The sequence below is a fragment of the Cupressus sempervirens genome, chromosome 2 (genome assembly GCF_028749045.1).
Source record: "Cupressus sempervirens isolate cs-2001-9-10 chromosome 2, ASM2874904v1, whole genome shotgun sequence".
Classification (NCBI taxonomy): Eukaryota; Viridiplantae; Streptophyta; class Pinopsida; order Cupressales; family Cupressaceae; genus Cupressus; species Cupressus sempervirens.
In genome coordinates, this window is record NC_143119.1 from 196,691,705 (window position 1) to 196,709,415 (window position 17,711).

A 17,711-nucleotide genomic window follows, 5' to 3' on the forward strand; every position below is an offset into this window, starting at 1 on the left:
TGAAAATAATGAAAACCAAGCTCTTACAATTGCTCAAGTCTTAAGATCTATCCAAATTTCACCTTTCCAAGCTTTCAATTCAGCTAGGATTTTAACCCTCTCAACTATGTTTTTCCAAAAGCTTCAAATAGATCTGTGTCACCGTTTGTGATACCAAAACCTATTTTGGTCAAATCTCATTTCTCTATCAAAACTCAATTTTTTTCAAAAACTAAAAATACCCTTTTATAGATCTCAGATTCAATATCATCATTATATAAATTTTTGAGTATTTTGATTAGTTATAATATGTTATAATCTCAAAGTATTATAAGTCGATATTTCAACATTTCAGAAGATGCTCCCTCAAAAAAGGAAAAAAAATACTAAATCATATCAAAAAAATTTTAAAATTATATTTATCTCTAGAGGAGAGAATCCTCTTCATGAATATGTAATTTTTTTTCAAGAAGGTATAGATTTCATAGGAAAGCTTTGACAGGAGGAAAAACTTGTTGGATTCTAATAAGGTCAAACTTGAGTACTTATAACAAAGAAAATATACATCAAAAATAATTATTTCTTTTTTTGTACACTAGCTATACATGTCATCTATAAGATATTTTCAAATCAGGACAAAAAAAGATGATTTTCATATACTTGTTTGACAGGAACTACACCCTATATTTTTTACAGTTAAAAAAGGGATTTCAAAATAAAATTAAATAAATAAATTTTTACTCAAAAAAATTATAAAAATTATAGGCATAAAATTCATCCAATTCTACACATTTCATCAGTTTACATCATCTTCATATTTTAAACACAAATACCATTTTTTTTGTGACTAATGTTGAATTGTCACATTCTAATATCACGTTTCTTTATAAAAGGTGACACGGGTTTGTGCTTTTACCCATTGAAAAATGCATGTATTTAGGGTTTTCATCTTCGATATATCCTATTAAGTCCCTTTAAAAAAAAACTTTGAGGTCTTCCTTTATTTTTTAATAGGATATTATTACTCATTTTTTCCTATGCATGCCATGGGTGGTTACAGTAGGTGTTGATAGTTTGACACTTATGTGCTTTGTATTTGTTTTGAACTTATTTTTGCATATCTTCATTAAAAAATAACATTATTAAATGATGTTATGTTTAAATCATTTAAAAATGTAATTTAAAAATGCAAAAAAAGATGAATGTCAAAAGCCTTATTGTTACACCTTATTACTCTTGATATGATGACTTCAAAGTCAAACTAGAGACATAAGCAAATGGAGACAAGCTTTCATTGGTGATTTGACCAAGTAGTTAGGGTGGTGATTTGACATGGGAATATATTATGTGTTAGTTGATTTTTCAAAGGTGGTTGAAGACTCTTTATGGTTAATTGGATTATTGCTTGAGTTATTCTTGATGAGTCACAAGATTACTTATAACTTAGTGGAGTTTCGAGTGGGCTTACACTTGATGTTATGAAGTTCTAGGTCCTATTTTAGGGGCTATTTCTTTGCATTCAACCCAAGGTTCTTAAAGGATGTACTTAGTGAGTTTTATTCACTTCTTTTTCTCAATTATGACTACTGGATTTGGAGACTTGGTGATTTTGGTGATCCTCTGTCTTATTTCTTGATATTTTGTAACTCAAGTTCTTTTTTTATGGAAGACAAATAAATTACAAGCTTCATGTTCTATTTTCTAGTCAAACCAATTCTTCTCATTTTTTTTGTCTATGCTAAGTATTTCATGAAGTTGTATGCGAATCATTTTCCTTGCAACTTTTATCTCATACTTTAACACCCTCTTTGTAAGTGGTTTGTTAATATGTGGGTTGTTAACCATGTTATTTAAGTGCACAAAAACCAATTTTATGAATATTTATATTTTTCTTCCTAGTGATTATAACTTGTAACTAGTTAATGAAATATTTATGAATGGGTGAATTTTTAGTGAGTAGGTTATTCATTGTCTCCATACTTGGGCTAAGTATTGTTGAAAGTATTTATTTTCTACTTAAGTCAGTAATCACTTTAGTTAGTGCAATTTAAAGCTTTAAGTTTTCATGTTTTAGTTTTAGTCCCAGTTACAGTCCTTTTATTCTCAATTTCTTTATTCCTTTTCTTGAGAAATCAATAGTTTAGTGTGTTAAGAAACTAGTAGTCAACCATATCTAGAGATTCACTCCAAACCTTAAGTTGCCCACAACTTAGGAGCACTTCCATGTTACCTTGAAATATCAAGTTTTTTTCAACCTTATAAGGGTGTAAATTTCAAGTGATAATAGTAATCATGGGATAAAAAATAATATTTAAAAAATTTCCATCAAAATCACACACACTATATTTTTGAAAGAAAAGTATTACCTTGTTAAAGTGTGTATAATCCTAATGTAAAAAGAATTAGTAAACTACTTGAGCATTGTTTTAGATTCATAAAAGGAAACTAATTCATTATTGAAAATGTATATATAATCTATTTAAAATGTCACATAGGTATTGGTTCAAACATGGTTTTGGTGATAAGAGTTTTTGTCTCAATGCTTGAGACACTGATTCCATCTCTTTCTTTGTAGAGAAGTTGGATGCCTTTTGATATTGCATATCCATGATCTTTGCTTTTTCTTGGGACATTATCAGGCTTTAAATATTCCCAATTTAATTCTTTGATTTTTTCATCAATCAAAGAATTGAGATACTCTAATGCTTCCTCCTCGGTAGATCTAAGATTATCTTTCAAATAGCATGTCACACACGATGCTGCTTCTCCACAATCTGCCTCAACCTTCAATAAGACCATTATATTTTTGTCAAATTTCAAATTAAGAACTTTTAAATAAAATTAATAAATTATATGAATGAATAAATACAATATTTTGAAAATTTTTTTGAATTTTCTAAATTTATATGCATACCTTAAAAGTATTTGTATCATTTCTTAGTCTGAGGGCCAAGCATAAAAGATCATTGAACTTTGACGGATAATCAATTTCTTTTATAATATCATCATAGATGGGCACATCTAATGATAGTATAGGTTGCAAGGTTACAACACGAGATCCAGAACTTACTTTTCCATTCTCTAAATATTCCTCTAAAGATGGTATATACCCTGTTGCAAGCCAAGTTGCCTCTTGCATGAAAGAATCTATACAAGCTTCCCACTATACAAAAGCAATATTCCAAGTCAACATTAGTAATTTGAAGTAAATAAATTACTAGAAAATTCTATATATAAAAAATTCAACTAGGAAAAGGGAAATAAAAAATGTTGCATATAATAAATCACCATAGAGCCTAATTAATCATGCAACCTAAATATTAATCAAACCATTAAAGCAATTGAGACAAAGTGCATGGAATAGAAAATAAATAAAATAAAAAAATCTCTCAATTAGACTTTAATGCACATTATTTCTTCTCAGATTGGTGGTTTGTTTCTTACATTTTGACAAAGTAAATCTACAAATGAAAGAAAATTTGAAGAATAATGAAACCATATTTGAAATTTTGTGGTTTGATAAATAAGAGCAATGGGGAAATTTTTTTGAAAATGTGGAACTCAAAATTAATGGATGAGGTTGAACTCAATCAATGGCCAAGATTGCATGAGAACTCAATTTTGGTAAATGACAAGGCTATAATAATTGGAAGAGTTTCAATTTGGATAGTCTCATATTACAATTGGAAATTGTCATTTTTATGAGATTTTATGACAAGATTCAATGCATAAAGAGAAACATGATTATCAAGGGAGGCTAAACTACTAAGAAAATGGAAAGGGAAGGTGCGGGATACAATATAGAAGGTGTAGGTTAAATTAGTAGGTGGAGGAAAATTAGTAGGAGGGAATATTTTGACCTTTAAATTTTCAATAATTCTCTCATTTGAAAAAGTGAACAATTAAAATTAATTTTTAAATAATTTCAAAGCGGGGTAGATAAATTATATTTATTTATCATGACATATGACATATGACTTAGTATAGAGGATAAATTATTGGTTATTTACCCTAAAAAGTATGATGAATTAATTCAAAAGATTAAAAGGATCAATGATGAAATTAATATGATTAGAATATGATGCAAATTAGGAATGAATATTAGTAATATAAGGTTATGACTTAAGAAAATATAAAAGGGTAAACAACAAAAATAAAATACCAAGTAATGGGAAAACCCTCTGCAACCCAATATATATTGTTAATTGGGAATGAGATTTTAATGACTTGAAATAAATTTTTTATTTTATAGATTATTATTATCAAAAATAAATAGAAAATATATGAAATAATTTATTTAAAATACATTCATGGCGTACAACAAAATAAGAGGTCGTGTGTGTGTGTGTGTGTGCAACACATCTGAGAAAGTGTATTTTATATATATATATATATATATATATATATATATAATAACTCATTTCCTTTTGAAATAAAATATATATTTTTTTAAATTATTTCACTATTACTTATTATGGCTGATATTGTAATGAATTATATATGAGATAATTAGTAATGAATATTCAAATAATATGAAAAAAATTGGTGAAATTAATATATCAGTTAAACTAAATACTTTATCCACACTCTCTACATTGATGTAATATTAAATACACACATGGAGAATGATTTATTTTCACAAACATACAGCTTTACGTGCATAGTCAAGTGTGTCTCTTCCTTGAGTTTTTTGAGCCTCTTGAGCCATGCTCCTTATGCCCTCATCAAAGGTGTTGAATGCCACTTTCATATATTCTGGAAGCCCTTCCATGGATGCTAAATCCCACCTTCATTAACCATTAGATAATCTATTATCATAATATGTATATATGGAAAGTGAATAGTAAAATGGAAAGATAAAGCAATGCATGTCTACTTACTATTTTTTTTTGTCATTAATCACATATTATGTCTACTTAATGTTATTATCAATCTATTAGTTGTCACATGGAAACCATGTTTCCTATAAATTTATAACTAAATATTCAGTATGCACATGTTTCATATCTTCTTATAAGTTGTACATACCTCTTGATGGCTTGTGTGAAGAGTTTAAGTTCATCCAAAGTTCCATAAGTGTCATAAATATCATCCAAGCAAGTGAGAAATGTACACATCTTTGCAAACCCAATTCTAAAAGTAGAATAATTTGGATCAATACACACTGTAGCTGCTATAAAATAAAATTCCACATGGCGTTGTCGAGCAAACTCCAGTTTAGCTAGACCGGACTCTACCCACCATCTATAACATTCACACATTACTAAATAAATATGATTGTCTAGTAATCAAACAATAAATAACATTATCAATAACTAAATAAGAAAACTAAAATAGTATCTTTCATAGCATGAAATTTTTACCTTGAGAGAATTTGAAGTTCGTGTTGTTGAATAGATTGGATCATATTGAAGTCCATCTTTGCTAGTTCCAAAATAATTGAGTTAAAAATACTACAAAAATTCCAAATTATAGTGTTAGAATATCTTAAACAAATTTAAGAAAATTAAGAAATACAAACTTATTTTCTACTAAAATACAAAATTATATTGTGTCTTTAAAAATAAATAAAAAATCTTAAGGTTTTGGATTAGAATATCATGAGTATGCTACAAGATATTAGATTTACCTGTTCATTGTCTTGGCATCTCCATATATGTCAATATAAGTCCTTGCTTCCAATCTAGGCACATTGGTATGCCAACCATACTCTAAATTGAATTTAATCTATGACACCATACAAATTAGATTTCCCATTAATAAATAGATTAGTATAATTAATATGAAGAAATATATTCAAGTTTATCAATTATACCTCTTTCATAATATTCATATTGTTATTGGTTAGTAGAGCTTGTTTTAAATATGTAGTAGAGAACAACTTGGCATCATCCAAAATTTGCTCCTTAGGAAATGCAATGAGTGAAGCTCGATATAAATTTAAAATGCTCCTTAACTCTTCCTCATTTGATTGAATATTTGAGCATACAAATCTCCCATCATTATCTTTGAACTGTGACAACATATCTGATATGACATCAAGTTAGACACAACTCCATCCTTTGTTAATATAAATTTTAATATAGTTAATATTGATATTGGATACTTTGAGATTTCAATTCTATAATAATTGATAAAATTGGAAGGAAAATTATACTTTATAAATAATTATAAAAATATTTCAATTTGAAAATACAAAAAAAATCACAATTTTACATATATAATTTATTTTTTTAATAGGTAATCAGCCAAAGCCTAGATTATTTATTATTCATTTTATTATTATTGTTAGATTAATTATTATGAGGTGTTAATCTTGGGTAGATTTGAACCCAAGACCTCTTCGATGAGAGGCTCGCAATTTATCAATGCGTTGTAGGCTCTTGCCTTATTTTACATTTATAATTTAATTATAAGAGTGCCTACTCTATTTTAAAAGTATATTTTGCTAAACATTGAATCCAAATTTGATCATTTAAAAATAAATTATTCATTTATTCTACGAATCGATGTGAACATTCTAATAATAGGAAACTTATAAGTACACCTATTGGATGAGAAAAATATTGTTAGATACATTATCATAGCCTTTTATAATTAAGTCCAAAATAATTCATAAATCATAAAAGGCCATTAAGTCACAAGATAAAAAATAACTTAAACAATTGTTTTATGATTCAACAAATTTGTGAATATCACCTGAAGAGACACCATTTCTGTGGAGACGAAGAATTCGAAAACCCAAGGCTGTGGTGTTAAGATCTGTGCAAGGACTTTCTCTACCACACCCAATACCATTGATATCATTCCAATACCTACTATTCAAACCACATGTTACAAATATTAGGAATGGAGTAAAAGAAGAAGTCTTAATGTAGCTACCTTTTAGCAACAATTTGCAATACTCTTGACCTTTTGATAATTAAACTTTGATGTTTATTTTTTAGCATACATCTTAAATGGTGCTTTTAATGAAATTGTTAACAATAATTCTTGTAAAGAATTAGAGGAAAAATTAGAGATAAAACAAAAGAGCATAGTTTTTAGAGCCAATTATTCATTTCTAGCCTCCATACCTCCCCTTTTCTTGGATGGAGGATTTTATAACACGTAGAAGTGTACCTATCAAATATTGGAACACGAGCCACAAGCAAAACCTCTTCGACTAAGAGCTAATGACAAAGGGGTGTTCCCTTTGCCAAGTCTGCATCAAGCACAATTCCAACCTCATCTCTTACGATGTTGACATATTGCACTCAAAAAGACTTGATCCCTTGTAATTTCACCGAACGTTTTTGAACCCATCGACAACCCCTCTTTTCTAGCCAGTGTTAAACATCACATACTAAGGAGGAAATTAAGCTTGAAAAAATTAGTCAACTTTGACTATTTAACACTTTTAGTGTGTGATGTTTAAGCGGTCTGCCTTTCCTCAGATCTTATTTTAATTTTTTATAGCTTCACCATCAAAATAAAAGAATTCATTTTATCTTCTTTCCCAAAATTAAAATTTTGTAGAAGTATATGTTATATTTGAGTATATTTCTGGATTCGGATGTGTGTTTTTATCATCAACATGTCAAATCACACTCAGTGGTTCATCATTAAGAGGAGAGAGTGCAAGAATAGAAAAAGAAAAAAGAAGTGATGCTAAAACCACACAATCGAATCTAGAAATAGATTCATATTTACTAATAGATGTGGAAATTTGATAATGTTAATATTTTATATTCTTAAATTAAAGGAAAATTTGCACTCAAAACAGTTCTATAAAGAAATACACCCTGTAATATAACAGATTAAAGAATATACTGAACGATGTGATTAGAAACCAAATTATTCCAATTGTGTATATATAGTAGAAACTTAATACCTGTACACATAGTCGAGAGCTTCTTTTATCTCAGTTTGGAAATGGCGGTCAATTCCAAGGCGTTCAACATCATCCACCATAGAAAGACGTTTATAGAGATCATCTGAAGATGAAGTGTTTTGAGGAAGAGCATTGAACATGCCCTTTATCTCCTCAATCAGCCCTTCAGCTCGTTCAACATACGAGGGAGCCTGATAATACCATAAAACAAAAACAAAGCAACAAGACTGGTAAGCCCCAAAAGATAAGGAGTGCAATAACATAATAAATAAACAAGATGAAAGTAGTCTTACATGATATGTTTTTGAGAGGGATTGAAGGAAGTCATCATCCCACACGTTGGGGTGATGATTTCTAGTGCGACGTGTGATGCCTTCATGGTCAGTACCAACATAAGCCATTTTGATGATTCTATTTGAAGCTTTAGGAGCTCTAAGGCGTAATGGGTATGTTTTGGTGAAAGGATTTTGATGAATAGAAATAGAACAAGGCCTATGAAATGATATAAGCTTCTGTTCAACCACAGTGGAATATGAAGGCAAAGGAGTAGAACAAGGCAGAGACATGATTTTGGGCCTCTTGAATTATTGTTATTGTTAAAAGCAAGGATAATGTTTCTCTATGTTGTGGTGAAGAATGTCATCCACTCCAATTTATAGCCCTTCCATGGGAAAAAATAAAACCGCGTAAACTGTAGCAATGGGGGGCTGTTGTTTCACGTGGGAAATTTCCTGGTTGTATACTCAAGAGTCAAGACAAATACATCTTTATAATCAAGAGGAAAAACAGGGGGTTCATATTTGTAGGTGTGTTAAATACAGTGGCAGCCAGGTTTTTTTAATTTGTCTGAAATGAAATAGCAACTCCAACTGTGCCACATATGCTCATTTGCATGTATGATGTTGTCAAATGTAACTTTGGAAAAATTAGGCACAAATTCAATCATGCTCGTTTACAAATATGACTATTCTCTGTCAGAAATAAGACGTAATGGATATGTTACATGAATAATATAATGTGATGAAATTTAACTTGGGAAATTAGGTCACGTTATGCTCGTTTACAAATATGACTATTCTTGAGAGTTGAAAATAAGATATCTGAAATTAGGTAAGGGTTCCTTCAAAGTCTGAAAATAAACTACCAATCCCACCCTAGTTTAAGCCGCATTTAACGTGCAGACATGCAATTTCAATGGTTCTGACTGTTTAGATTTTTGCATGTGAAAGATTCCGGTTGTATGGTTGGGATAAGAGAATACAATTGCAATAAATAATGACTCTGTGTCTCTGTGTGCCACGTAACGTATTTCTGCTGGTCCAATAGCAGCTACTATTTGGGTATTCAGAGATGTTAGAAAACAGCAGGTTGAGCTACTTCTTCGAGGAAAAATAGTTGTCCAAGACCGCAAACTTGATCATCAACCCGGAGAAGAAAAGAGTAAATCTTTTCAATTGGGAGTACACATAGTGCCCTTGAAAATACCACCGTAATATTTTTTTTGATCTTTCATTTTACAAAAATAAATACCACTTTTGTTTATTGGAAGAAAGCAAGGTGAGAAAATTAATATAGTTGATGTAATGTGTGGAAGATATTGTGGAGAGATTCTCTTGTACATTTTAGCAATTTCAAAAATTGTTAATTTCAACTTATCACGTAATGTCATTTATAAAATGTTTTTTTTCTTTTTTCATATTGAGATTAACATGTATGTCTATTCAACAATGATAGATACCTATTGATACATGACATTTTTCCACCAATGTGCCCAATTATTATTCTTGATAGTGGACCCCACTCCTCTTTGTCCCTTCTTGCTATAAGTGTAACCCAAATTTAATTTGGTATAGTGGATAATATAATTGTCTTAACATCCACCATAAATCTTGAAATAAAATTGATTTAAGGTCATTATCTGATTCTCTCTTTTAATTAAAATATACTAATATTTTGGGAATAAGTATTCACTCGATAGTTTCTAAAAAGTGTTTATTCAAAGTATTTATGCAATTTAAACTTTATGAGGTCATGCTCTTTATAAAATGTCTTTCTTCTTGTTTAGGGTGAAAATAAAATTTATGATTGTTCAACAATAATAGAAAGTCTTTATTCAAAGTTGATTAAGTCCCTTTTAGTTACAATACACTAGAATCTTTTTTGGGAATAAGTGTAACACCTACCCCTACTTGACTTTTCTATTGAATTGCCATATTCTCTTAGGTCAGTTTTTTTATCGTGTTTTATGATTATCAATACTTAGTTACCAAATTTGATTATATGTCATTTCATACTCAATTGATTTATTTGATGAGCTACTTGAGTTACTCAATTATTTCATATGATCATGATTATTTTGATGATGATATATGTATGTTCATATAATGATTTCAATTATTTCATGATGTTAGTTAGAGGAATGATTTATATGCAGTTCTATGATTACTTACCCCATACTTGCATGTGTATGATGTACGCGTATATTTTCTTTATGTTTGACATTTCTAATGTGGTTAAGGAAGGGAGTCATAATCACCTGCTAGTCGGAATCTACATAATGTACCACTTCCTACCATTGTCTATTTAGTTTAGAATATATGTGTATGTATATGCGTAGATTTAATACAGATTGCAGGTACTAGGTATCGACTTCATTGAATTGTTAGGATGAGTGTACCCTATCATAGTATCTCAATGCTATAAGTGGGGAGATAACTCTTGAGTCCAAATCCTAACCTAAGCCAACTGTCCTAAAAAATAGGACAAGTATCTGAGTTAATTTCACCTTTCTGAATTCGTCAAGTGACATGAATTCATAATTTTGACCTTGGAGTTTGTTTTGATATTCTATACTTTATGATGGGTTTTTGTATTTGGTTTTGGAAGGTTCTATTATGATTTTTTGTTATAATTAAATCAAGTTAAAAGATAATTTAATGATTTAATTTAATGAAAATATTACAAAGAAAATTTAGTATTTAATTATATTTAATTAATTAAGAAATTAATTAAATAAAAGAATTAAATTTAAAAGATTATATTAAAGTTCTATTTTTGACATATTTATATTTATTTAATTTAATGATAATTATTTAGGAATTTATTTTAATAATAAACTCTAAATAATGTTATTAATTAAGTTAATAAATACATCTCGCGAATTTATTTAAATAAAAGACTAAAATTTAAAGATAAAGTTATGGTTATAATTGTAGCGCAGTTATATTTATTTAATTTAATGATAATTATTTAGGAGTTTTATTTTAATAATAAACTCTAAATAATGTTATTAATTAAATTAATAAATATATTATTGAAAATGCTTCAAAAATTAATTAAAGAGATAAAGCTAATTATTTAAATAAAGATATTTGTAATTAAATATCTAAAAGTGTGCATGAAAATGTAAAAGATAATAAAATATTAAAAAATAATTGATCGGCGAGTTCCCTCATGGGATTGCACAATAGAGCCCCAAATTTAGGGGAGAACTTTTTATCAGAGATCTCGAGCTCATTTTATAGGGACTGAGGGATTTTGGAGAAGCAATTTTCAAGGAAGGAAGTGTCTAGAGGAAAAGGATTTTCTCATGTTCTTCATGTGATTGTGTGTTTGTAGGTTAGCATCAGATTCAAATATAATCTAGTGTTTAATTTCACAATAGTTTCAATTTTCCAATCTTATGCACTAGTACATTTGCACCCATTTTTCTACCAAATTTTTTGACAAAAGCAATAAATCCTCTTTATTTTTTGTTTTCATTCCCGCATTGGTCACAAATTATTTTTTTCCCACTTTTGGTCAAAATTTTGACCAACATCAATTTGCCCAACCCAGGTTGGTCGATAACAAAAGTCTGACTAACCAAATTTGGATAGAGTCGATGCAAAAGGTAGAATATTTTTGTGTGCATTTTCTGATGCCCCATCGAAATCCTTATTCCTTTCTACTCAAGGAACTCTTGAAATATAGTAGAATATTTTTGCACACCTTTTTTGATGCCCCCTAAATTATAAAAAATATGAAGCAAATGAATGGTGAGTATTGAGAAATGGAGGGATAGAGAGAGCTTCTACATGCTTTTTGCAATGGATTGCCTAGCCAAATGGAACAAAACAATACAAAACGTTCACCAAATTCAGCAAAGAAGAAGAAAAATGGAAGGTTTTTATAACATTCAGGCGCATATGTCAATGGCGGGTGCACCAGCTCTGTTGAAGCATCTACATCTACACTACATTTCCCCTGTCCTCACTGGTGGAGTAATTGGAACACGCTTTCAAATAAGGCGTCCTTATCCCTGTAAGAGGGTGTGCATTTCCAGGATTCTCACTAGAGGAGGCAAAAGTGGAGGTGTAGGCGGAGACAAAGGAGGCAATAGTGGAGGCGGCGGCGGGGGCAGTGCGAGTGGAGTAAATCCAGTGCGTAAAGAGCCTGAAAGTGGCACACGTCATAATTCTAGATGTTCGAGTAAAATTACTTATTCAAAGATGATCAAGTGAAGAGGACAGTAGCTCTGGTTATCAAACTTTAGAGAAGGAGAGATAAGTTAACCAAAACTTTGCAGCTAGTTTAGTTCCACTCCTGCCTTAGGGGAGTGATCATGTGGGTCCCATAGGCTACTATAGCCTCGTGGACATCATTAAAATCTATCATATCATATCATATCATATCAATCATTATTCCTTTCTACTCCTCCCTTGGGGAACACTTGAAATGGCTCCTACATCGAATCAATCTTTAGATGAATTAAAATAGGCATAACCACTCTCCATGAAGTCCATCATCGTCAGAAATCAAATAAAGAATGTCTTCTGTTAAGGTTCCTAAATTGGATGCATTTGTAGAAACATAGAAAAAAAGCACATGTGCATTGATCTATAGACTTTGAGTGGCTTTGTGGATGTTACAAGGGAGCAATTATATTTGGAACAAGTAGCTAGGGTTTGAAGAAACCTATGGCATTTTCAATGCCCACTAGGATGGCCTTAGAAATCCAATCTTTGCTACCAAATTGAAACCACTTCACCAGTCATTCCAAGGTATTGTCACATTCAATTCAAAATTTAACTTTAGATTACATAAATTTAATGTCATTTGCCAGAAAAGCTCTATTTTGTTTTAATGGTGAATCAATACCATTTTCTCCCTCACTAGAAGCTTTGCACCAAATAATCTATCACCCAATAAGTGGTCTTTGTGTCTCCACGAAACTCTGCGGACTTCCTTGGCACTTTATTAATACAGTTGGAAGGTTTGAAATTTAAAATAAATTATTTATTTCTTGCCATAAAACATCTTCACATTGCATTATTTGTAACCTCCACTCAATGCACATCTCAAATTTTGAAAAGCTAATAAGGCATTCACCAAATTTTAGTACAATATCTCAAAAGTCAAATTCTATGGATTGTTCCATTTATGTGTACTTGTATGAGAAATACTCAATGACTTCTTAGGTATGGATGCTTGTTACAATGTGAAGCCATAATTCTCCAATAATGGTTATACTTTTTGCAGGTCATACCTCTTGGAATGGACTTCAACAATGTTGTTGTACAAGGTGATAGCACAGAGGAAGATTTGGAGGATGATCCTACTCCATTATCTGAGTCCCCTTTGTGGGCTAAGGTAAGAGAGGGAAAAACTTTGTTCCTTGCCTCTATATGAGGTTTGGTATACTTTATAAATTGGTTGCATAAACATGTGCACTCTAATCAGAAACACAAGCATTTTTAGGTCTAATGCATTGTCATGAACTTACCACAAATGATATGGACCTGACACCCATCTTTTAACTTTTAGACCCTGTGATTCTTGAAAAATACTTCAAAGCCAATAATATTGGCTCTTACCTAACCTGGTCCTTAAAAAAAATATCACAACTTTAGTGAAGGCTTTTGGGGAGTGCAACAAACTGAGGAAATTAGCGAATTTGGTATGCCTTTTTTCTGAAATTTTGTCTCCTTTCTATGATATGATGCACTGCTTCTATAGCTAATGATTTTTAGTTTCTATTATGAATTGACAAATTTTGATCATGGGTAATCAAGATGATATTGATCTAATGCCTGCAGTAAGTGCAAATTTGCTTACTACTATTCTAAAGCTAATTGACAAGTATGATCTGTACATAGAAGTGGCATAGCCAAAGCATCACAAACAACTAGATGTCAGTGACATCTACAGAATTGCTGCAAAAACAAAGTTTGATGAAACTTTCTATCTATATATTGGATAAAAACTCTAAACTGCACTGCATTCTCCATGATAAATGAAATGCATGTACCTTTAGAATTATTATGTTACAATGTGCAAGGTGTTTTCATTAATCCATCTTTAGTGGAACCCTTTGGCTTGACTCTCATTGAGGTAGGTTAGCAAAAAAATTATTTTCAATAGTGTTTTTATCTCATAATAAAAATAATAGGTTTTACTGATGTTTAAGAAGAAAATGTACAATTCATGTGAGGAATTTTGAGAGAGAGTGTATGTGTATTATTTCAAAAATAAGGAATGATGAAACAAGTCTCAACACGTGACCAATGCCATCTAAATCATCAAAAAGAAGTTCACATAGTAAAGAATTAATTTTGTGTAGGCAGGTGCACATGGATTAGCTATGGTAGCCACAAAGAAGGGAGGACCAATTGATATTCATCAGGTATAGTCTATATCTAAGAATTTTAGCTCCAAAATTTGTAATAGAGTTTTCATATAATATATTAGTGTTTGATGATTTCAATCACTTCATGTGTAGACATTACAAAACAGGTTATTGATAGATCCCCATGATGACAAGTCTATTACATCTACTCTCTATAGACTAGTAGCTGATAAGAATCTTTGATCTGAGTCTAGACAAAATGGCTTGAGGAACATTCACCTCTATTCTTGGCCTCAACATTGCAAAGTATATTTGTTAAGAATTTCACATTGCAGGATGAGACACCCATAGTGGTAGAGTGATCCTGTTGAAAATGCAAAATTAGAATGGGAGACTAATTCATTTAAGGATGTACAAGATACATCTCTTAGACTTTCTCTGGACCTAGATTATCACTCTAGTTCATTCAATAGTTTAGATAGACTTGTGGAAGATGACAATTCTCATAATGAAGATATTCTTTAGCATATTAGGAAAGTTGTAGAGAGATCTAAGGGAAGATCATCCAACGCACAAGAAAGGCATGATGAGAATGGATGGGAAAAACAAAATCTTAAACATGGTAATAGCTTAAACTCACCAGTAAAATTGCTTCTGAGAAGAAGAAAGCATCTATATGTGATTGCAGTGGATTGTTATGATTCCAATGAAGAATCTTGTGCTTAGAAACTAGTGAATATGATGTAGGACATTATCAATGCAATTTTCTCTATACACACCTCTACATCCTTTGGATTTTTTTTGTCGACTTCATTAACAATTACATAAGCTCTTTCTTTTCTCCGGTATGGTTTAATCAACCTGTCTTCTTTTGATGCCCTAATTTGTAGTAGTGGAAGTGAGCTCTTCTATGTCTCTAGTGATAATGTAGATTCACCCATATTTCCAAATCCAGACTATGATTCTCATATAGAATACCACTGGGAGAATGCAGTAGCACTGAGAAAACATATGTTAAAATTGAGCAGACCAAAGGATTCTCCATTCTTTGAACAAGATGTGTCAACATCTAATTCTAATTTTTTGGCCAAGAACATATCCACTGTGAGTTCCAAATCTATGGTTACCATGACTAAGTTTTTGCAAGGTTATGCTATTTATAGTGTTTAATGTATTCTTGCTTTTCAGAATAATTTTCTAGTATTGTTCCAACTAACAATTTTTGTGTTGATTACCTAACACAAAAATTGAATCTGTCTGATGAAATAGTAGGCACAACTTGTTTTGTTAGAAAGTACTCCAAATTCCCAAGGAAAAACTTGACTATTAAGAGAGTATCTTAGTCTATGACTGACATTAGCTGATTTCTAAGCTTTTTCCTTCAAATTTTTGTAGGCTCCCAGAGCAGACGATTTGTTGAAGCAACTAAGAATAAGAGGTGCATGGTGCCATGTCATTTACTATCAAAATTGTTCTCAATTGTAGATATTGCCTTTGCATGCTTCCAAGTCTAAAGCTTTGAGGTAATCAGGATCAAAAGATTTGCATGCATTTCTTGTCCAATTCAAATAGATTTAATATTCTCAACAAGTATTGATGATATATAAACCTATTATGAATATCGCTTAACATTTCTAGATCTGGTGATGGCAAGTACTTATATGTCAGATGGGGTTTGGATATAGCTAACATGTGTGTGTTAATGGGAGAAAGAGGTGACACAAATTATGAAGAGCTGATTCCAAGTATGCACAAGATGATAATACTAATTAATGTTGTTAAGAGTGGAAGTGAAAGGATGGGGAGGAGTCCTAGCAATTATGGAAGAGAGGATGGTGTTCCTCCAGAAAGCCCAAATATAATGATAGTTACTATAAGTGAAGACTGTGAAGGCTTTAAGAGTGAAGAGTTGCTAGCTTCTATAAAAATATTTGTTTGACACAAGAAAGAAGAAACTGATGGAAAATGTTTTTCATGCCTTGGTAACTTAGAAGGAAAAATTTGCAACTTTATATCAGTCAAAGTAGTACAATAAACCTACTAAATTTGTAACAGCAGAAGATAAATAGTTTGGTGCAAAAATTAGGGGAAAGAGTCCATACATGGCATGGGTGAATTTTGATGAATTAGCTAGATCAAGGGGTGGGGGACTTTTTCCAGCTAATTGTAACACCCCTATTTTAGGGTTACTTCATTGTGAAGCCATAAAGTTGTGTATGAACCCTTAGGAGTGGTTTTTACTTACTTCAAAAATAAGTCATTTTTTGTTTTTGAGAAATGGTAATATTAGGAATTCCTCTCTTTCGAGAAAACATGTCATCTTGGTCTATTTTTTATTGAAGATCTTTGAGGCAAGGTTAAGTTTGAATACTCTTTTTGAACTTAAAAAGCATACACAGTATAACTCAAAAAGAGTGATCTATTTCTATGGGCTGTGGAAAATTAATTCCTTCTAAGGTTAGTCTTATTTAATTTTCATATCACCTTGTTACCCATTCATTTTTTATTTTATTTGTAATATAGCATGGTTCAATTATATTAGTTGCTTTAGCATAATTTTTATTTGTTTTGATGGTTCAATTATATTAGGTTCATTTGCATAATGTTGTATTTTTAGTTGGAAGTGTGTAGTCCATGCTTGGGTCTATTCGACTACACAATATCTTTTTATTAGAGGACAATTTCATTGGTTGGGAAAATGTGGGTTGATCTAGACCCCTTCTAAAAAAAAGATAATGGTGCAGTGATAAAAAAATAAGTTCCAATGTCTAATGATAAGGTTTACCGTCTCTCCATTTGTGAAATAATTCTTCATTTTTTATTGTTACAAGATTAATCTAAGTTAATGTTGTATGTATAAAGAGTGGGTAATTTCCAATAAGGAATTTCTATGCCAATGATTTGTAGCTTTCAATCTCTTAGACTTTTCCTTGCGCGTTCCTGCTAGATAGTCATTACGTTTAGTAGTCACGCTAACTACTTAAACTTTACATTTACATAAATGAATAGGGGAGTAGTGGAATAGTGATCCCATTGAAGTTGAAGCTGAAGCAAATGAAACTGGAGGTGCACCCAATATTTCAAACACTTTCACTATAAATGGACAACTAGGAGACCTCTATTCATGCTCAACATCAAGTACCCATTTTCTTTTTGTTAGAAAAGTCTTTGGATTCAATTGGGTATAGCTTAATAGATCAAAAATAGTTAATGGTTCATATTAAATTATGAAATAGTTAATGGTTCATAATA

General features: G+C 30.8%; 1 protein-coding gene and 1 pseudogene across 1 annotated transcript; one reads left to right on the plus strand and one right to left on the minus strand.

Moving 5' to 3' along the window:
• Positions 1–2,447: 2,447 nt before the first annotated feature.
• On the minus strand, positions 2,448–8,479 carry LOC149571755 (alpha pinene synthase, chloroplastic-like). The gene is made up of 10 exons (XM_089809816.1): positions 8,146–8,479; positions 7,853–8,043; positions 6,679–6,794; positions 5,795–6,006; positions 5,609–5,706; positions 5,343–5,432; positions 5,008–5,223; positions 4,628–4,766; positions 2,894–3,142; positions 2,448–2,763 (listed from the first exon to the last, which is right to left on the minus strand). The coding sequence occupies exons 1-10, from the start codon at positions 8,416–8,418 to the stop codon at positions 2,467–2,469; spliced, it is 1,881 nt and encodes a 626-aa protein (XP_089665942.1). The 5' UTR covers positions 8,419–8,479; the 3' UTR covers positions 2,448–2,466.
• A 3,566-nt stretch (positions 8,480–12,045) lies between these two features.
• LOC149571756 (putative sucrose-phosphate synthase 2) lies at positions 12,046–16,398 on the plus strand (annotated as a pseudogene).
• The last annotated feature ends 1,313 nt before the right edge of the window (positions 16,399–17,711 follow it).

Bases quoted from the DNA above. Each gene is read 5' to 3' on its own strand.
- LOC149571755 (XM_089809816.1), bottom strand. From the start codon at position 8,418: ATGTCTCTGCCTTGTTCTACTCCTTTGCCTTCATATTCCACTGTGGTT. The intron at 6,007-6,678 runs GTGATATTCACA...ATGTCATATCAG, and splicing joins CAGAAATGGTGTCTCTTCAG to ATATGTTGTCACAGTTCAAA. The intron at 5,707-5,794 runs GTATAATTGATA...ATGGTGTCATAG, and splicing joins ATATGAATATTATGAAAGAG to ATTAAATTCAATTTAGAGTA.